Source organism: Oryctolagus cuniculus, chromosome 7 (assembly GCF_051225735.1).
Source record: "Oryctolagus cuniculus isolate XC-2025 breed Fujian yellow rabbit chromosome 7, ASM5122573v1, whole genome shotgun sequence".
Classification (NCBI taxonomy): domain Eukaryota; kingdom Metazoa; phylum Chordata; class Mammalia; order Lagomorpha; family Leporidae; genus Oryctolagus; species Oryctolagus cuniculus.
The window spans coordinates 39,705,344-39,726,018 of NC_142873.1; the positions used below are offsets into that span (position 1 = coordinate 39,705,344).

Genomic DNA, 20,675 nt, shown 5'->3' on the forward strand with positions numbered 1-20,675 from the left:
TAATTTTTAAAAGATTTATTTATTTGAAAGTCATGGAGAAGGAGAGAGAGAAAAAGAGAGAAAGGGAGAGAGATAGTTTATCTGCTGGCTCACTCCCCAGATGGTTGCCATGGTCAGGGCTGGGCCAGGAGCCAGGAGCTTCATTTGGGTCTCCCATGGGGGTGGCAGGGGCCTTAAGCATTTGGGCCATCTTCTACTGCATTTCCCAGGCTGTTAGCAGGGAGCTGGATCAGAAGTGGAGCAGCCAGGACAAGAACCCGTGCCCACATAGGATGCCCATGTCACAGGTGCCAGCTTTACCCGCTATGACACTACAGCAGCTCCATGGTTAATAATTTATAAACAGCGGTGGAGAATGAGTGCATTAGACAGTCAGAGTCCCTGTGGGTCCTTGAGAACTTCCAGTGTCCTTTGGAGAACACTTCGTTAGTCCTATCTTGTCCAGAGTAGAGCCAGGACATGAAAAGTGAGGAGAAAGAAGGGGATGTATGGTGGGTTGTGGCAGTGATTTTATTTATTTTTAAAGATTTATTTGTTTGTTTGAAAGGTAGAATAGCAGAATCACACACACACACACCGAGAGAGAGAGAGAGAGAGAGAGAGAGAGAGAGAGAGAGAGAGAATCTTCCTTTTACTGGTTCACTTCCCAAAACGCCGCAACAGCTGGGGCTGAGCCAGGCTGAAGTCAGGAGCCTGGAACTCCATCTGCATTCCCCACATGGGAGGCAAGAGCTCAGGCACTTTAGTCATCATCTGCTGCTTCTCAGGTGCATTAGCAGAGAGCTGAATCAGAAGTGGAGTAGCTGGGCTTGAAACGGGCACGTGGATACAGAATATGAGTTTCCCAGGTAGCAGCTTAACCTGCTATGCCACAATACCCGTCCCATGCCAGTGCTTTTTGTCACCCGTCATGACAGCTCCCTGCACTGCTCCTGGGAGGCAGGGTGGAGTGACATGGGAGGTATGAGGTCCATGGTGGCTTCCAAGCACCTGCCCTGTCCTAGAGCGTCCTGTGCATGGGCAGCGGGGTTCCTGGTGGTCCAGGTGTCAGATTTCACCATTCTCCATGGCAGATCTTACACAAGAGGGCTCTCTGCTTCTGGAGTCGTTCCCTCAGCACAGACGTCCTTTTTCTTTTTCCCTGGTGAGGAGATCACAGAGAAAGTTACCCCTTTGGTGCTTGGAATCTTAGCATGCAGCCTGGCCCCACTGGCCCTAGAAGACCTGGGGCAAAGAAACATCTCTCCTTGACTTACATGACTCTGAGAAAGGAGACTTCTCAAGACCAGAAAGTTCTTCCTGATGTCCAACCTTGATGTGCACCTACAGCATACCTTTAACAATGGGAGGTCTGCAAAGTCAGGACTGGGGTAGACCTGGTTGAATGGCCAGAAGCCACAAGGCAGAGCTGGGTGCAGCCTCTTGGCTCCCTGTGTGGGGTCTTTCCTTTCCTTTCCTTTGGTGGTTGGGACCTCCATGTCCTTTTTCAGAGGCCAAAGCTGTTCTCTTCTGAACCTTGAAGACATTAGGCTAAGTGCAAGAACTGAGCCCCAAAGGACCACATGGTGTGTGATTCCATTTATGTGAAATGACCAGAGTAGACAAAGCATAGAGAGACTGAAAGGAGATTAGTAGTTGCCTAGGGCTGCAGGAGGATTGAGGGAATTGGGGTAATGACTAAGGGAACGTGGGGTTTCTTTTTGGGGTAATGAAATGTTCTAAAATTGGTTGTGGTGATGGATGCACAACTCCTTGAATATACTAAAGCCACTGAATTGTGTGCTATAAATAGGTGAATTGCCTGGTGTGTGAATTGTATCTTAATAAAGCTGTTAAAAATAATAATGTTTTCCTGGATTTCACCTGCTGATCCTGAATCCTGGGGACTCTCTGGGGGCAAAAGCCAGGGCCAGAGACCCTCATGCTGGCCTACCGGGCCTCCAGGTGGAGCCTCAGCTGCTCCCTCACCCCACCCCCACCCCCAGAAAGAATAAGCAGGAGTGGGCCACCTGCCCACTGCCATGCTTAGTGACTGGGCTAAGACTGTCAGAAGACACACACACCATAACAAAGACTGGTGCCTATTCTTAGCTGACCTTGGAGTCAGCAAGTTCAGGCAGGCTAGGTGGAAGTAGCCATAAAGCCCAGGTCATTCGGCTGGTTCCTTCAAGGACAGGGCTTCCTGGGGCAGAGGTGAGGGCGGAGCTGGCTGTAGAGCTCAGAATGTGGTCTGATTAGAGCTCCCCTTGCATTTGTCTTCTCAGGAAGGTGGCACTGGTCAGAGGGGATTCTCTGCGGGAGACATTACTGGGGAGGGGTGGGGAAGGGCAGGCAAGAAGGAGCCAGGATTCATCTCTATTTTCACTGAAAAAGTGTTTACTGCCACCACTTCTGTCCCAGGAACTGTGGTTCCAGGAATGACTGGGAATGCCCTGCGGCGACATAGCTTCTGCCCTTAGAGGGATTAGAAGGTAGCAGGGGGAGGAGTGTATTGGCTTCCGAGACCGGATAAGCAGTGGAGATAAAAGGGAGGACATTAGCCAGTCTGAAAGGGATAAGGGGAAGTCAGGAGAGCTTCTCTAGAGCACACGCAGTGTGAGGGTGACTGGGGAGCAGGCTGTGTAGTTGGTGCAGAGGTTAAGATGCTGCTTGAGATGCCCACATCACATATCACAGTGCCCCAGTTGGAGTCCCTGTTTCTCTCCGATTCTAACTTCCTGATAATGCTCACCCTGGGAGGGAGCAGGTGATGGTTCAAGTACCTGGCAATCAACTGGGAGACCTGGATTGAATTCTGGGTTCATGGCATTGGCCTGGCCCAGTCCTGGCTGTTGCAGGCATTTGGGGAAGGAACCAGTGGATGGAAGATCTCTCTCTGTCTTTCCCTGTCTGTCTCTCAAATATATATCTGATTGAGCAGAAGATGGCTAAATGAAGAGGGGAAGTTGACTAGAAAATAATGGAAAGTCTATTGCAGACAGAGGGAATAGAATGAATAAAAGGCCTGGTGATGTCTGTGAGAGTATAATTCATCTGGAGAACTACAAGTGAAACCTCGAGTTTGGAGACTGACTTCTCGTTGGAGACCAAAGTATAAGATGGAGAGGTGGGAGAGGAAAGGAGAGGCAGGTCACCTGAGCCTAGGTAAGAGGAGATCCCATTTCACTCTGAGCCCCGGTAAATCCAGCTCCTCCCCCCACCTCCTGCACCTGCACGACACCTACCTGAGCAGCGGCCACACTGCCAGGCAAAGAAGAGACCAACGAGGATCAGGAGCAGTGAGACTGGCACCACCACCAATAGCACATCTTTGTAGGAGGTGTTTCCTGGTGCTGGACATAAAGGGGTAGGGTCAGGGGTGGACTTGGTGTCTTGTAGTCCCCAACCATTGATCCCTGGCCCTTGGCCTACCTGCCTCATGATGGCAGCTCTCCCAGGGGGTGACTGTGGCCAAGTTCCAGCTGACAGGGTTGGAGACAATGCAGGAGTAGGCCACGTCCCTGTCTCCTGGTCCCAGGGAAATGCTCAGCACCTGTCCGTCCACGAACAGGCTGTGTGGTTCGACACCGGAGTCTGCTGTCCCATCCCGTCGCCAGCTGTAGGTTATGTCACTGATGTTGGAGGCCCAGCAGGACAGGAAGACCTGGCAGGCTTTGGGGAATTGAGCTTCCTCTGCTACCGCGGTGAACACTTGTATCACCGGCCTGGGCACTACATCTGGGCAAGAAGAGGTGTAGGTTAGAGGAGTACCCAGCAGGGCTGACAGCTGGGGCCCTGGGCTTTCTGCAGGGTTAGAGGCCACCTCTGACCAGGCATTGCTTGTTCCTGAACCCTTACATGGCTTCCACTGTCCATAGGACAGAAGCTGAATTCTTTTTTTTTTTTTTTTTAAGATTTATTTATTTATTTGAAAGTCGGAATTATACAGAGAGTAGAAGCAGAGGGAGGGGTCTTCCATCTGATGGTTCACCCCTCAATTGGTTGCAATGGCCGGAGCTGTGCCAATCCAGAGCCAGGAGCTTCGTCCGGGTCTCCCACTTGGGTACAGGGGCCCAAGGACTTCGGCCATCTTTTACTGCTTTCCCAGGCCATAGCAGAGAGCCGGATCGAAGAGGAACAGCCGGGACTAGAACCGGTGCCCATATGGGATGCCGGCACTTCAGGCCAAGGCGTTAACCCGCTGAGCCACAATGCTAGCCCCCAGAAGCTGAATTCTTGAGACTGGTATTCAAAACCCTTCAATGACCGTTCCATGTCAACCTCTCCAGCTGGTCCTGCTCGCCCATCCTAATTAGTCTGCAGTCCACCGAACGTTTCACGCTGTTTCATATCTGTCATGCTTTCAAAGGGCTCCTCTGTGCACACATAGGCGTTTCCCTTCTCGTCCCCCTAGAAAACTCCTACCCACTCCTCAAGGCCCAGCTTGGACCCATTGTGTAACACTTTCACGGTGAAGCTTTCCCCGATACCCCAGTCTAGCCTTTTTTGTAGCCCTACTCATGTGGTATCAGTCAGCGACAAGCATTTATTGTCAGGCCAGAAAAGGAACACATCCCTGGACTTTTGGGGCTTACAGATAGATGAGGAAGAAGGACACTTCCAAGTGATTATGAATAATAAAGAAAATAATGACAAGGATGCAAAACACTGTGAAGGGGGAACTCAGAGGTGGGGGCTCTGTCTCGTTATCTTGATAAACTTAGCTCCCCGGGCTGGCAAATAGCAGGTGTGCGATACCTGGGCCACTGAACACATCAGAGTTCTGCTGTCCGAAGCAGTGGCTCCCCTTTCCCGTATGGGTTGATGAGTAAATTGGGGGGCCAGCGGGAGAGCATTCTGGTGACAGCAGGAGGGCTCAGGCTGTGACAGCATTCCAAAGTCAAGCAGAGTAAAACCTCATTAATGCCAGCTCAATCTGGTGGGATTTGTGATATGAAAAAAGACATTATTTGCTGGGCACACTAATAGTATAAACAAGGATTACAGGGGGGATATTTACACCACTTAAGAGGACAAGTTGCTTCCAAACATGATCAGGCACAGTAGAAACACCCATTGACATTTCCAGTAACTGATCTGCTAATTCAAATCATTCTTATCTATTGTCAAAGCAGAGCTCCTAAGGACGGCTGCTTGGCAGCTCTGTGCAATTAGTTCTAATCACGCTATGTATTTGGAAGCAATAAAACAGCAATTTCCTTAAAATCTGTAATTCAGATGCTGGGAACAAGGCATTTTAGAGCTTAGTGGTGTGGGTGCTGCGTGTATTATTGCATTCAATGTCCTCATTTCACACATGTGGCAGCTGAGATCCGGAAGGGGAGAGGCGCCAGGGCTGCACAGGGGCACTGGGCAGAGGGGACTGCAGGGGTCTCAGGTGGGGCTGGGTGCTGAAATCCCGCTGGCCCTCTGCTTGTTGAGGGAGACCTGCAGCCTGGTTTGGGGCTGCATGCACCCAAAAGGGCACCCTGTAACTGCACATCTGTTCCCCAGGACAGCCGGTCAGCAGCCTCCCCGTTTGTGTACCATCTTTGTCCCCTTCACTGCCTCCCTTCCTTTCCATTCATGAATTTACCCTTTTCTCTCTCTCTCTCTTCAAAGTTTTTACTGAGGTAATGGTTTGGGGTCACTTGCATCTCTTTCCCAAGTCCTCAGACAAGCAGACAGGTGGTGGAGGTGGTGGAGATGGAGTTGTTGGAAAAGAAGGCCCACCCAGTACCCGCTGCTGGTTCCACCACCCCCACTGGGGTGGTGCTGCAGCTGCATGAATGAACTTGGGAGACCCACGCCACTGGGCCCTGCCATTCCACAGCATCGTGAGAAATAAAAATAGTTATTGTTTTTAGCCTGTAGGTTTTTTTTTTTTTAAATTTTTGACAGGCAGAGTGGACAGTGAGAGAGAGAGAGAGAGAGAGAGAGAGAAAGGTCTTCCTTTGCCGTTGGTTCACCCTCCAATGGCTGCTGCGGCCGGCACGCTGTGGCCGGCGCACCGCACTGATCTGATGGCAGGAGCCAGGTACTTATCCTGGTCTCCCATGGGGTGCAGGGCCCAAGCACTTGGGCCATCCTCCACTGCACTTCCCTGGCCACAGCAGAGAGCTGGCCTGGAAGAGGGGCAACCGGGACAGAATCCGGTGCCCCAACCAGGACTAGAACCCGGTGTGCTGGCACCGCAAGGCGGAGGATTAGCCTAGTGAGCCGCAGCGCCGGCTAGCCTGTAGGTTTTGAGATGGTTTGCTTTACATGGATGAATGACTGAGAGAACCCGAGAATGATATGTAGTTAAACTCTCTCTAAAAGAGCTCTTTTAAGACATATAAAAATTTTATCATTTAATTTAAATTTAATTTTTAAATAAAAAAACACATTGTGCCATACTTTGATTTGCAAGATTTTTCCCTTTTCCTTTTAGTGGCCCATAAAATAAAGACACATCTTGTGATCTATGTTGATACCTTAGAATCGAGGAAGCACAGGCCAGGCTCTGCCATTGTAATGGCCGGGGCCTGACATCCTCACAGGCACCAGACACAGTGCTGTTGTAGTGGCCACTGGACAGATGAGAGAGGTGAAGCATGTGTTCAAGGCTACTGAAAACGGGGAAGACCGAGCTGGAGGCCAGGTGGGTCTGTGGGATGCTGCTCCAGACAGGAGTGTCCCGGGAGTACTTGGGGGAGTATTCTTAGCTGTGACTGCTGGGAAGCAGCTGTCCCTGGAGTAGCAACAGAGGTTTCTGAAACCCAGCTCTCCCCAGTTCCTTTGCCTCAGGTTGCTTGTCTGGTGCTTTTGTGGGAGGGGAAAAGGGTTGGGGTGCATGGTCAGGTGCACTTACCGTATACCTTGAGCTGTAAGGTCTGGGTTAAGGTCCGACCTCCCATGTCTACCATCAGCACAGAGAAGTTGCCGCTGTCTCCAGATTCTAGTGGCCCAAGCTCCAGGCTGAGGTTGGTGTGCAGCTGGGCTCGGCCCAGGAAGCGGGAGTGGTACAGAGTCTCCAGGGAGCCTCGGAAGAATGTGGCCAGGAGCTCCTCTGAAGGCCAGAAACATCTCCAGATGGCCTCTCGGACTTGGAAGCCAGGGGGATGCTGGGCCGCCAGCAGCGCCGAGCTACCGACCATGCTCAACACCTGGGCGCCAGTAGCTGCTGTGGGCAGGAGTGCTGCAAGAACAGAGCCCCCAGTCACTGCTGGCCCCAGGCTGCTCCCCGCCCCTGTCCCGCATACAGCTGAACTGCTGTGGGGTGAATTAGAGTCCCGCCACCTACATTCCCACCGCTCAAGGTGAGCAGGCATTGTGCTAAGTGGCAAGGGTGAAACAGGAAGAGAATTCTATCCCTGCACCCATAGAGCTCCCAGAGGGATCTAGACACTCAAACAAACCATTAAAATAAATTGTGTTAAGTACCACAAGGGTGGACACTGGGGGTACACAGATGAATAGAAGGGACCCCACTGGGGCTCCCAGTCTATGGGAGATGCTGACTCACACACTGCCCATAATAATAGCAGGACATGGTCAGTCTTGGTGGTGATCCCAGGCCACCATGGGAACACAGAGCGTGTGCAACTTGTAGCAAGGGGTGGGAGAGGGGGAAAAAAAAATGGGATGCCCTGGGAAAACACAGGTAGGCTGATAGGAGGACCTCACCCAGCCTTGAGAGGCTCAGAGAAGAAATGGTTAAGCTGAGATCTGAAGGGGGAAGGGACAGGAGCCAGGCCAAGCCAGACTGCCGGGAGCAGGGATGGTGATGGGCAAGTGTGATAGGCGGAGGGAACAGCGTGCACAGAGGCCTGTGCACTGGGGAACTGAAAGTAGCTCTCTGCAGGGGAATAGGAAATTACACTGCAGAGTTGGCAGGAGCCGGATCACGCAGGGCCCTGAAAGCAGCAGTGAGGGCTGGGCTTTGTCCTAAGAGCGATGGGGAGTCGCAGACAGAGCGTAACATGATTAGCTGCACGGTTAGAAAGATCTCTCTAGCAGAGGTGTAGAGGAGGTGAGGCAGCATGGAGGCTGTGTTAATGCAAGGGACAGGTGATGGGGACTTGAACCGAGGAAGGGAAGATGGGGATGGGCAGGGATGGGAGAACCCGAGAGAGCGAAGCATGGTGAAATCAGCAGGGCTTGGCAATAGGTTAGATCTGGGGCGGGAAGGTGAAAAAGGAGCTGGGATGGCTCCCAGGTCCGTGGGACCCATTGGGTGCCATTCTCAGTGATGTGGAAGAGGACTCCTCCTGTTCATGCTTGGGGGAGGGTACTGAGACGGCTAGATACTGAACATCTTGGGGACTGTACTTGTGTTCACCATGAGCAGAAGGCACCTCTGCTTGGAGAGCTTTGCTGATGTTTTTGCTGGTTAATGTCTGCTTGTTCTCGAAGCATCACTGCCTGGGCTGACCTCTCCCACCCCTTGCTGCAAGTTGCACACGCTCTGTGTTCCCATGGTGGCCTGGGATCACCACCAAGACTGACCATGTCCTGCTATTATTATGGGCAGTGTGTGAGTCAGCATCTCCCATAGACTGGGAGCTCCAGGGGGGTCCCTTCTATTCATCTGCGTCCTCCCAGTGCCCACCCTGGTTTGTGACCACACTGTAGGAGCTCTGTACATTGAACTGAATGAGTGAATGGATTTTCTGAGGACTGACCCTATGCCTGGCACAGGGGTAGGCACTGGGAGGCAGAGCAGCTAAGACCTGAGTATAACACAAGCAAGTGCTGGGAGTTTGATGAAGGAGGCATGTTCTGTGTGGTCACCCAGCCAGCCACGGGAACTCCAGTCTCTCATCCCTCTCACTGCCTTCCCGGCCCCGCCATCTCTGTCCTGACTAGAGTTGGCTTCAGTGGGAACGCAGAGCAGAGAAGTAACATACAGAGAGAATTGCACAAGACACAGGTGAGACCTTGCTTGTATTCTGTCTGGGCTCTGCCACAAGGCAGCCACGTGACTGTCAGTGCATCACCCTCCCTCTCAAGGCTTCGGTGGGCTTGCCTGTAGAACAAGGCATCTACACCAGATCACTTGCATTGCTCTCTTGTACTGTAAGAGCCTTGTAAAATATTTAAGAAAATCACATGTCTAGTGTCCAGGACAATGTCCTCTGTATTAAAAGATTTCGTGAATCAGATTGAGTTTTTTTTTTTTTTTTTAGGACTAAACGTGTGATTTCCTGTAAATGTTTAGAAATGTTGAAGCAATCTAGAAGGCTTTTGTGCTCTCTGAGCCAGGAAACTTGGCAGGGACTCTGGACACAGTAGCCTCAAAGTCCCTCAGATTCTCTGTTGTAAACATTGATGTCCTGGCCTTTGCCAGCCCCCATGACTTCCATCCCTGGCCCTTCAGCGCTGACCCATGGCCACTTGCTGACCATTGAGGGGAACTGAGACACTGGACTTGTGGCAGGATCACCCAGTGTCGAAGCGATCTATGTGTCAACCACTCCAACATTGCAGCATTGTCTGCCACCCCAGGTTCACTTGGGGTCACCACCATGGCTGGCCGTTTTCTCTCATCCCTACTCAGTGTCCACCTCCTCTTACACAGGCCTGCAGGGGTGTGTGTTGGGGGAACCTCAGCTTCCCCCACAGGCTGCTGAAAACATACTTTTCTCAGATCTCAGGGAACCTCACTCTGCCTTCTCTTCCCCTACTAAATCTAAAATTTCTATGTGTTGACAGTGCCAAGTCCTCACCATTCTCACACTTAACTTTCTCCCCAAACTAGCTCAGTTCCAACTGCCTTGGGCCACCCACCAGCCTTTTTCTGCCCAACACTGATGCTCCTAGTGCTGCCATCTCCTCCTGCCGGACCTGCATCTCCTGTATCTGTCTAGCTTTCACCATTGCCCGCTCTTCCCTGCCTCCTCACCCCCAGTTCCTGAGTTTTCACTGGGATTAGGAGACCCCACTTACCTTCCCAGAGAAGAAGGCTCCACAGGGAACACATGGCCGTCCTTCTCCAGAGGAGCTGGCATGCTCCCCCGACAGCACAGATCCTGCACATCCCAGGCCGAGTGGAGGCACCGAAGGAGCTGTGATCCTCCTGGAAAGTCCCATGTTCAGGAGGAGGAATCTTGACTCAGAACGAGACGCCTCAGAAGTGAAAGCATCCGGAGGGAAGTGGAAGTTGGCCATGGACTTAGCTGGGCTTTGAGGAGCAGATTCTTGTAAGTCAGCCTCTTTCACATGCACGTGGTTGGCTAATGCGTGGTGACGAGCAGCCCACACCAGCCCACGTTCTCCTCATTGACTCTCGCCTGGCCTTCGGCAGCAGTCGCACCTGCTGCTCTCTGTCCTCACAGCCACAGACAGCCCTCCTAGTTGCAATTCCAATCAAGTCGCTTCTCTGCTCTCAATTCTTTTGTGATCTGTGGCCCCGGGGATGAAGACTTTCAGCTTAGCATGCAAGGTGCTTCTGCTTCTGCAGACGGGCCGCCCACGTCCATCCTGTTCTCCGGCCGTCCCGAGCCAGAACTACCTCTTCTCAGAACTGGCCTTTCACACTTCCATGCATTCTACTTGTTCCTCCACCAGGGTGCTGCCCCACTCTTCCCTCAGGGCTTCCTGACCTCAGGCAGAGTGAGAAGCCCCCCTTCTGTCCTCAGCATGCCCACTCTTCCCTCATCATCCTCAGCAGGTTTTCTGTAGGGCGTTCCTGGTCTTCACAGGCTGCCTAGCCAGCAAGACCTCGATGCATTTCTGCATTTCCCTCAGTGCTCGGCATGTTATAGGTGCTTATCAAGTATCTTTTTAAAAGAGTGAGTGAATGGATGCGCCTGTGGCCTACTGTTTAAGACATTAGTTATAACACCTGTGTCTCGTGTCAGACCGCCTGGGTTTGATTCTTGATTCTGGCTCCAGATTTCAGTTTCCTGCCGGCATAGACCATGGGAAGCATAGTGATGGTTCGTGTACTTAGATGCCTGCAACCCACATAGGAGACCTAGGTTGAGTCTTGGCTCCAGGCTTTGGTCTGGCCCAGTCCTGGCCATTGCAGGTATTTAAGGAGTGAATCAGCAGATAGGAAATGCTGTTTGTGTGTCTGTCTCTCTCTGCCTCTCAGATGATTCCAGACATGTTCATACATTTTGCTTTATGTAAGCACTTTTTTTAGAGATGGGGGAATTTATAAACCAGAATGAGGTTGGTTAAAACCGGAACAAACTTGCTGAGGTCTCACAGAGACAGAACTGGGACTTGAACCTCTACGGTGGGAACATGTATCATTTTGCCACAGACTCCCCCTTCTCACCCTGTTTCCTATGTGAGGGGAGGCTTTTGAGATGTTGCCCTGAGGGAAATTCCCAATTGTCCCAAATGTGGCTGCTTTTGTGGCCCTGTCAATCAAACTGGACACTCTGCTTTGAACCTCCCAAGGAACTAGGCAAGTATGATGTGAGTCGAGCAGGACGATCTTGGGATGTAGTTGCTGTCCTCCAGGTACTCATAAGTAGAATGAGAGAAAAGCAGCTCTCAACTTTGATAATTACTTGGTTTCTTGGGGTGCTGTGTCCATGAGGTGGCGATGGGGCCCACATGTCTGTAGTTTTATTGTAAGTTTATTTACTTATTTGAAAGGGGGGGCGAGGAAGGAAGGGAGAGAGAAAGAGAGAGAGAGAGAGAGAATCTTCCATCTTCTGGTTCACTTCCCAAATGCCCACAATAGCTAGGACAGGGCCAGGCTGAAGCCAGGAGCTCAAAATTCCACCTGGGTCTCTCACGTGGGTGGAAGGGACCCAAGTACTTGAGCCATTATCTGCTGCCTTCCAGGGTGTGCATTAGCAGGAAGCTGGATCGGAAGCAGATATGGGTATCAATCCTAGGCACTGTGGTGTTGAGATGTCAGTTTAACCCACTGCACCACAACACTTGCTCCAGGATCTATAGGGTTGCATTTATTTTTTTTTTAATTATTTATTTGGGGGCCGGCACCATGGCACACATGGTTAATCCTCCGCCTGCGGTACTGGCATCCCATATGGGTGCCGGGTTCTAGTCCTGGTTGCTCCTCTTCCGGTCTAGCTCTCTTCTGTGGCCCAGGAGGGCAGTGGAGGATGGCCCAAGTGCTTCGATCCCTGCACCCGCATGGGAGGCCAGGAGAAAGCACCTGGCTCCTGGCTTCGGATCAGTGCAGCGCCGGCTGTAGCGGCCATTTGGGGAATGAACCAATGGAAGGAAGACCTTTCTCTCTGTCTCTCTCTCTCTCACTGTCTGTAGCTCTACCGGTCAAATAAATAAAAAAATTATTTATTAGAAAGGCAGAGTCACAGAATGAGAGGTAGAGGCAGAGATAAGGAGATCTTTCTTCCATCTGCTGGTTCATGCCCCAAGTGGCCACAATGCTTGGGGCTGATCCAGGCTAAAGCCAGGAGCCTAGAACTCCATCTGGGTTTCCCACGTTCATGGCAGAGACTCACACACTTGGGCCATCATCTGTTGCTTTCTTGGGTGCATTAGCAGGGAGCTGGATGGGAAGCTGAGTAGCCGGGACTCTAGCTGGTGCTCTGATGTAGGATGTAGTGTTGCAAGTGGTGGCTTACCTCACCCTGCCACAGTGCTGGCTCCTGCAGACATCTGCAGCTTTAACAGGCACCTCATTCCAGGAAGTCTGTGGCTGGTGGGCTGAGGACCACTCTGAGGAGGACTACTTGGAGGTAGGGGTGCTATTGCTCACTTTGAGCTAGGAGTGAGCTGCCAGTGAGAGGACAGTGTGCTGAGCAGGCTCGGAGAGAGAGAAAAGGCGCCCAAGACTGGGGAGCAGCTGTTGTGAGGGTCCTGGGGAAGAGGAGATGGGCTCAACCATGAAGGGAAACTCTGGAGTAGGGAGGACTGGGCAGAACTTGGAAGCTGCTGTGAAGTGGAGAGGCCAGCAGAGGGGAACTGTTTATGACTCTATTGTCAACTCCTTCCTCATTTGTGAGGCACTTATTAGGCATTCGCTTGGGTGCCAGGTGCGGGGGACACAGACATGAAAGGCTCAGGCCCGGCCCTCCAGGAGTTCACCGCAGAGAAGGGGAGATGGGAGATGTAACCCAGTGATGGCAGAGTGGTAAGAACAATGCCCGAGTGTGCATGGGATGCTGCGAAGGCCAGAGGACAGACGCCTGCCTTGGTTTGGGCAAGTGCTTGGCCCTCTTCCCCCAGGCTAGGCACTCCATGGGGTGATGTTGTGGGGATTGAGAGCCCCAGTAAGACTTAGTCCAGGTCCTTGTCTTCCTGTGTGTAAGAGTATAACAAGGCCAGCGCCGCGGCTCACTAGGCTAATCCTCCGCCTTGCGGCGCCGCCGGCACACCAGGTTCTAGTCCTGGTCTGGGCGCTGGATTCTGTCCTGGTTGCCCCTCTTCCAGGCCAGCTCTCTGCTGTGGCCCGGGAGTGCAGTGGAGGATGGCCCAAATGCTTGGGCCCTGCACCCCATGGGAGACCAGGATAAGCCCTGGCTCCTGCCTTCGGATCAGCGCGGTGCGCCGGCCACAGTACGCCGGCCGCGGCGGCCATTGGAGGGTGAACCAACAGCAAAGGAAGACCTTTCTCTCTGTCTCTCTCTCTCACTGTCCACTCTGCCTGTCAAAAAAAAAAAAAAAAAAGTATAACAGGGTAGGACCGGCGCTGTGAAGGCAGCGGGTTAAGCCACTGTTTGCTGTGCCAGTATCCCATATGGACACCTGTTTGAATCCTGGCTGCTCCAATCCAGCTCCCTGCTAATGCACCTGGGAAAGCAGCGGAGGATGGCCCAAGTGCTTGGGCCCCTGCACCCAGTTGGGAGACCTGGCTCCTGGCCTCAGCCTGGCCCAAGCCCTTGTCCTTGAGGCCATTTAAGGAGTGAACCAGCAGATGGAAGATGTCTTTCCTCTCTCTGTCTCTCATCTCTCTCTGTAACTCTGATTTTCAAATAAATAAATACATGCATAAATAAATCTTTTTAGAAAAGGAATGTGAGAGGGTGAACAGAAGGCTTTTGTAGAAAGACTAAGTGGATAGTATATGCTCAGGCTTGAGCATGGACAAGCTCAAGAGAGAGGATTGCCCCCACCCAGTCTGGGGTTGTCTTTTTATAGGATAAGGGATGGGGCTCGGAGCCAAGCCTGATTAAAGGTCCAAAAGAGACAGGGTCAAGGTCGAGGTCAAACTTCCCAGGAGGGGATGCCCTGTTAGCATCTGTCAGGTGGACTGGATGATTCTGCGCTGGGAGGGCTGTAGGGGCAGAGGTGTTGCCAGCGTTGGGTGAAGATCCTGAATTCCTTTGGAGGAGGCAGTGGGCAGTTGCATTCCCTCTCAGCAGCAGGGTTGCTCATGGTGGTCCACCCAGCAGGAAATCAATTGCAGTATTGCAGTCTACCCCACTCCCACCGCCCACGCCCCTTGGAGGGGAATTTGGGGAAGCTGCGGAAGCGGCCAGGAGGAGGTTGGATGAGGACTGGGAAATGCTGGGCTTGTGCTAACTGCAGAAAGATGAACTGAAGGTGTTTCCTCCCAGGTGCAGGGAAGAGTTAAGTCTGCGGCAGGCAGGCAGGCTCTCCCCACCACTGCTAATCACTGGTTCACACCACATTAATTACCCAGCCACAGGGGGGGTGCATTGGAGTAAATTAGCTGCTGAGTTCAAAGGGGCCACTCCCTGCATTCCTTAATTAAGAGAGCAGCTGGCAGCCAGGGCTGCTGCTCCACCTCCCTGGGGCATTTCTGGGAAGCCTGGAGTCGCTGAGTGTGAGTGTGTGTGTGTGTGTGTGTGTATGTGTGTGTGTGGCCTAGCAGTTCCATCTGCCTTGTGGAACAGCCTGCACCCCACCATGGGGAGTGGAGTGGCTGGAGGGGCTGTCAGGGATGGAGAACAGATGTTGGCCATAGCCAAACAAGCGGCCTGCACTTGACCATTAACGCAGGGTGTTTGGTGCAGAGACTCACCCCCTGGTGCATCTCGTGCTCTGGTGCTCTGGTGTGATGCCCTCACCCTGAAGGCAGAAGGGGGCCAAGGTGGAAAAGGGGGGACAGGTGGAGGACTTGAGGGGTGCTTGAGGGAGCAGGTAGGGACAGAGGCAGAGCAGCTACAAAGGGAGGAGTGGCATGCAGCAGGCTTCTGGAAGGAGATGGAGGCATTATGGAAGTGTACGAGGCAGGTGGAGGGAACAGGCAGGACCCCGCTGCTGAGCTAAATTTATAGGAAGAGGCCACTGCTTTGCACTGAGCCCTTGCACAAGAGCCAGCAGAAAGGACCAACACAGAATGGGGTCACCTACGCTAAGTGCCACACCTTCTAGTTTTCTGGAAAACAAGAGATTCATGGCAACCACTCAGGAGAGGCCCAGTTTACCTGAGCTTGTTTAACCCTTTCAGGAAAATAATTTGGAACTTCCAATCCCTTCTGCTGCTCTGTTTCTGCTTTATTTTGGCCGTTTTCTGTCTATAACCCCCGCCTCGTCTGCTCAGCTTGTCAGAGCGCCTCTTCTAAATTTTCAGAGGGAAGGTTACCCCATTCATGACTTGTTATTAAAAAACCAATTAGGTCTTTAAAGTAAACTTGTTGAAATAAAAAAAAATTCATTTTGTTTGAAAGGCAGAGAGAGACAGAACGAGAATAAGAGTTGGGGGGGAGAGGGAGAGAGAAAAAGAGAGAGAGAGAGAGGGAGAGAGAGAGAATCTTCCATCTGCTGGTTCACTCCTCAAATGCCTGCAACAGCCAGGGGTGTGACAGGCTGAAACCAGGAACAGGGAACACCATCTGGGTCTCCCATATCAACGACAGAGATCCAAGTTTTTGAGCTATCACCTGCCTCCCAGGATGTATATCAGCAGGAAGCTGAATTGGACTCAAGCCAGGCATTCTGATGTGGGATGTGGGGGTCCGAAGAGGTGGCTTAGCCGAACCTCTGGCCCAGAAATTTTGTTTGTGCCTGCCTTGAGCTGCATGGTCTGTCAGCACACACCAGGCCATGAGGCATTGGCAGTCCTTCCCTATTCAACCAATGCAGGCATCCCTGCTGTGGCAAGAAGACTAGGTGCAAGCAGGAGACCCTGGAAGTAGCACTGCCTTTTCCACTTGTTAGCAACACTCACTGCTGTTTCTGCACATGTGACGTGGATGTAACTCACCCCATGGGGACATAACTCACCCATGAGACAGTGCTGTCCAAGTGCCTCTTTAAATTTAGTACCAAAGCAACTCTCCTGTCTCTCCCTGGTCAGGTAGAGGGAATGGAGTCTTGGATGTATTAGGCGCATGGTACAGCCAATCGGAGAAGGAGAAACTGAGGAGAGAGGAGATAGAGTGAGATGGAACACCCACAGAGCGGCCGGCGCCTCGGCTCAATAGGCACCCAGGGTTCTGGTCCCGGTCGGGGCGCCAGATTCTGTCCCTGTTGCTCCTCTTCCAGGCCAGCTCTCTGCTGTGGCCCGGGAGTGCAGTGGAGGATGGCCCGGGTCCTTGGGCCCTGCACCCGCATGGCTCCTGGTTTCGGATCAGCTCAGTGCGCCGGCCGCAGCGGCCATTGGGGGGTGAACCAATGGAGGAGAATGGGTGGGCGGGGCCTGCAGCGAGGGCCTGCTCTGCTTTTGAGGCAAAGCTACACCTTCCCGGAATCTGAAGGAAGGCTCTACATGAAGAAAACAAAGCCAGACCTGTGCTTTACGGGGCATAGAGGGGAAACCTGGAGGCTCGTGCATGTATTCACTGAGACACCAAACACTTTTGAGAGCCCATCCTGTGTGTGCTAATGCTTCAAACTAATATTTACAGAATATCAAGCTCACATACACCCATGAGGAGGAACTCACTGCCAAGAGGACTCGTTCGTCTACTGGTGATAAAAGGAATCCACGGTAAGAATTCCAGAGACAAGCAGAACACGCGCTGAATTCTAGAGTTCCAGAGAAGGCTTCCTTCTGAGCAGAGGTGCACTGTGCAACATGTGCTGCAGAAGCGGATTTGCTGGGGCTCCAGGTCCTGCCAACCTCAGCTGCTTCTAGCATTGTCGAGGGAGAGACGCACACAGCACATCCCGCTGTTGTCTGGAAATTCTGGGTCTTCCCATCCTGGACTCCCTGTCTGCAGTTAATGTCCCCTGAGTGGAAACAAAGATGGAAGAGACAGAGTTGTGTAGTGGAGGCTCATTGCAAATAAAATGTAGACCTCATTTCCTAGCCAAATCTAAGCTCTTGAACCTAGAGTTGAAAGAAACCCCAATGTGTGCCATCCGCCTGGTTCATGATCCATTTTTAGTTTGTATCCAACTTGTAATACCCAAGTACAAAACAAGCACTTAATCATATCTTGCAATGAGCTTGTCCAATGAATGAACACCACAGGCTGATGTGGATATCCTTCACTACCAGAGTACGCCACCAGAGGGCAGACATAGGCACCCAGCTGGCCCTTCTTTCTCCCTCAAGGGACTGCTCCAGGATGTCTGCCCTCAGCCAGCCAGTGTTCTTCCCTCTCTCTTTACCTTGCATGGAATGTGACTCCACGGAGCCCCCTGGGTTCCCCAGAGGAGGCACAGCCAACTTGCCAGGCTGGATAAGTGTACTTAGCTCTGCCATGGAGAGAAAAAGTGTTTCACAGCGCAGAGCCTGGGGCTATGCGGAGGCTGCTTCTGGGCTCTCCTGAGGCTGGTGTGGCCAGCGCAGCTGTGGCTGGAGTAATCCGCTGGCTCCCTTCAGGGCACCCTTGCTTGGGGTCTGCAGGGTCTGTCCCTAGAGAATTGTGCAAGACCCACTCCCCCCGGACATGGCGTCGTGCCCCTGCCTGCCAGCGTCCTTGAGCAGCGGAAGCAGCTCCTACTCTAAGAGAAGCCTGGAAGTGGAGTCAGGAAGTGATGTGCTGATGTCAGGCCAACCAGCGAGAGCCTGGGCTGAGGAGCAGGGGTCTGCTCAGAACTGCTTCCTCTAGGTTTTTGTTTGTTTGTTTTCAATTTTCTTAGTAATGATTCATTTTGAACATTTTTTTTTTTTTTTGACAGGCAGAGTGGACAGTGAGATAGAGAGACAGAGAGAAAGGTCTTCCTTTTGCCGTTGGTTCACCCTCCAATGGCCGCTGCGGCCGGTGCACCGCGCTGATCCGATGGCAGGAACCAGGTACTTATCCTGGTTTCCCATGGTGTGCAGGGCCCAAGTATTTGGGCCATCCTCCACTGCACTCCCTGGCCACAGCAGAGAGCTGGCCTGGAAGAGGGGCAACCAGGACAGAATCCAGCACCCCGACCGGGACTAGAACCCGGTGTGCTGGCGCCGCAAGGCAGAGGATTAGCCTAGTGAGCCACGGCGTCGGCTAACATTTTTATTTTTAAAGATTTGTCTATTATTTATTTGAAAGTCAGAGTTACAGAGAAGGAGAGGCAGAGGCAGAGGCAGAGGCAGAGAGAGAGAGAGAGAGAGAGAAAGAGAGAGAAAGAGAGATGAGAGAGAGAGATCTTCCATCCGCTGGTTTACTCCCCAAATGGCTGCAACAGCCAGGGCTTCCAGGAGGCTGAAGCCAGGAGCTTCAGTCTCCACCTGGGTCTCCCACATAGTTGCAGGGTCCCAAGCACTTGGACCGTCTTCTGCTGCTTTCCCAGGTATATTAGCAGAGAGCTGGTTTGCAAGTGGAGTAGCCAGGACTCAAACTGGTAGCACCCATATGGGATGCCGGCACTGCAGGTGGTGGCTTTACCTCTATGCCACAGCACTGGCCCCTATGTCATTTTTTTTAATGATTTATTTTTATTTATTTGAAAGGTAAAGTGACAGAAAGAGAGAGGGAGAGTTGTGAGAGACTGAGATTTTCCATCCACTGGGTGATTTCTCAAATGGTTATAGCAGCTGGAGATGGGTCGTGCTGAAGCAAGGAGCCTGGAACTCCACCTGGGCCTCTCACATGGGTGGCAGGGGCCACGCATTTGAACCATTTCCACTGCTTTCCCAGGCATTTGCAGGGAGCTGTATCAGAAGCAGAGCCGCTGGGACCCAAATTGGTGCTTGATGCCTGTGTTAAAGGTGGTGGTTTACCCCACTGCACCACACTGCCAGCCCCTCATTCTTTTCTGCACGAAGGGAAAACTGTGTTTTCCCATTGTGCAGATAGAACTGGGTGGAGAGGTTTGCTGGAGACAGAGCCAAGTGCCTGAGAGGCCCAGGAGTGGTTGTGTGTGCGTGTGTGTGTGTGTGAGGGTGAGTGTGTGTGTAGTTAGAGCTTCTCACCTATCCATGCTGAAGGATGTTTTATTTTTATGTCCAACCCATTGTGGATCTAAAATACAATAAAAACAAATTACCAGAAAAATGAAAAAAAAAAAGGCAAAATACAAGCGCTAATTTTTTATGATTGCATTAAACAAAATAAAATTATTTCAGATCACTAGAAAAGCTCTACATTTTTCTTTCTTTTTTTTTTTTTTAAAGATTTATTTATCTATTTGAAAGACAGAATTACAGAGAGGAAGAGGCAGAGAGAGAAGCTTCCATCCACTGGTCTACTCCCCAGATGGCCGCAATGGCCAGAGATGCGCTGATCCAAAACCAGGAGCCAGGAGCTTCTTCCAGGTCTCCCATGTGGGTGCAGGGACCCAAGGACTTGGGTCATCTTTTACTGCTTTCCCAGGTCATAGCAGAGAGCTGGATCGGAAGTGGAATAGCCAGGACTTGATCTGGCACCCATATGGGATGGCAGCACTGCAGGCAGTGGCTTTACTGGCTATGCCACCACACTGGCCTCTGCTTTAATTTTTCTACTTGTCATGGACTATATAAAGTTCACAGATGGGCACCCATCGGTAAGCTACACAGAGTGGCTATTACTGATAGAGAGGCAAGGGCAGGGCAAAGGCATGAGACTCAGGAAGGAGGGCTGGTTCCTTCCCAGGCCCCTCCAGCAGTGTTTCTGTTTTGATTTTTACAGGGGAGAGTCTTTTTCAGATGAGTGGCAAGGGCTTGGGTGCTCCTGGTTGGTCAGTGCGGACCCTGTGCTTTTCAGTCCTCCAAGCAGGGTCTCTGGTTAGCAGCAAAGGAGTGGGGATCTGATGTACTCTGGGCACAGACTGGACTGGCAATGAGACATAAGGAGGAGGATGAAGAAGAGGAAGGACAATGAGGATGGGGTGGGGGAGAGGTGGGAGGAAAAGGGAAGTGAAATGGGAAAAGTGCTAGCATAAGTCATCTTCCTATTCCCTCTCTGTCTTCACCCAGAGCACAGGCACGGATAATTAGGCTCCCAGAAGTGAGCTGATGGATGGGTGCTCTTAGGTTGAGTTTGTGTCCTGTCAGTAGACCTGTGCTATCTAAACTTGGCATGCATACAGATAGCCTGGAGATCTTACTGAGATTCTGATTCTGATGCAACAGATCTGGGGTTGGGCCTGAGAGTCTGCTTTGCTCGTGAGCTCCTGGGAGATGCCAACATTGCCAGGCCAAGATAGATGCTAGCTGCTAGCTGCTCTGTGGTGCTGGGCGCTCTCTGATAAGGTGGACTTGGCTTCTGTGGGTAATGTGTGAGGAATCTGGTCAGCCCAGCATTGCCCTCTTTGTGATTGCCAAGCAGGAGCAGAGGAAGCAGGGCCAAGGTCTCGCAGGAGTGAATAGAGTGAGTCTGCCTGCTGCTATGTATCAAGGAGTAGGTAGTCCTTGAACAAACCAAATAGGCACTGCCAATGATTGACACTGCTGAACATGATGCAAACGGATGCCCATGTGTTAACAACATAGATTTCATAAC

The 20,675-nt window shown here is 51.9% G+C and overlaps 1 protein-coding gene and 1 long non-coding RNA gene across 3 annotated transcripts; one reads left to right on the top strand and one right to left on the bottom strand.

Annotated features, from left to right (window-relative positions):
• On the bottom strand, positions 1 to 12,661 carry SLAMF8 (SLAM family member 8). Its single transcript, XM_008264245.5, has 5 exons — positions 9,910 to 12,661; positions 6,833 to 7,159; positions 3,412 to 3,717; positions 3,225 to 3,332; positions 1 to 1,141 (listed from the first exon to the last, which is right to left on the bottom strand). The coding sequence occupies exons 1-5, from the start codon at positions 9,998 to 10,000 to the stop codon at positions 1,077 to 1,079; spliced, it is 897 nt and encodes a 298-aa protein (XP_008262467.3). The 5' UTR covers positions 10,001 to 12,661; the 3' UTR covers positions 1 to 1,076.
• Positions 12,662 to 12,911: 250 nt separating this feature from the next.
• On the top strand, positions 12,912 to 17,679 carry LOC149125474 (uncharacterized). Of its 2 annotated transcripts, none has more exons than XR_016210517.1 (2): positions 12,912 to 13,045; positions 16,728 to 17,679. It is a non-coding gene; the product is annotated as an uncharacterized LOC149125474 (long non-coding RNA). The 2 variants fall into 2 exon arrangements; XR_016210518.1 differs by lacking the exon at positions 12,912 to 13,045 and adding an exon at positions 13,636 to 14,701.
• The last annotated feature ends 2,996 nt before the right edge of the window (positions 17,680 to 20,675 follow it).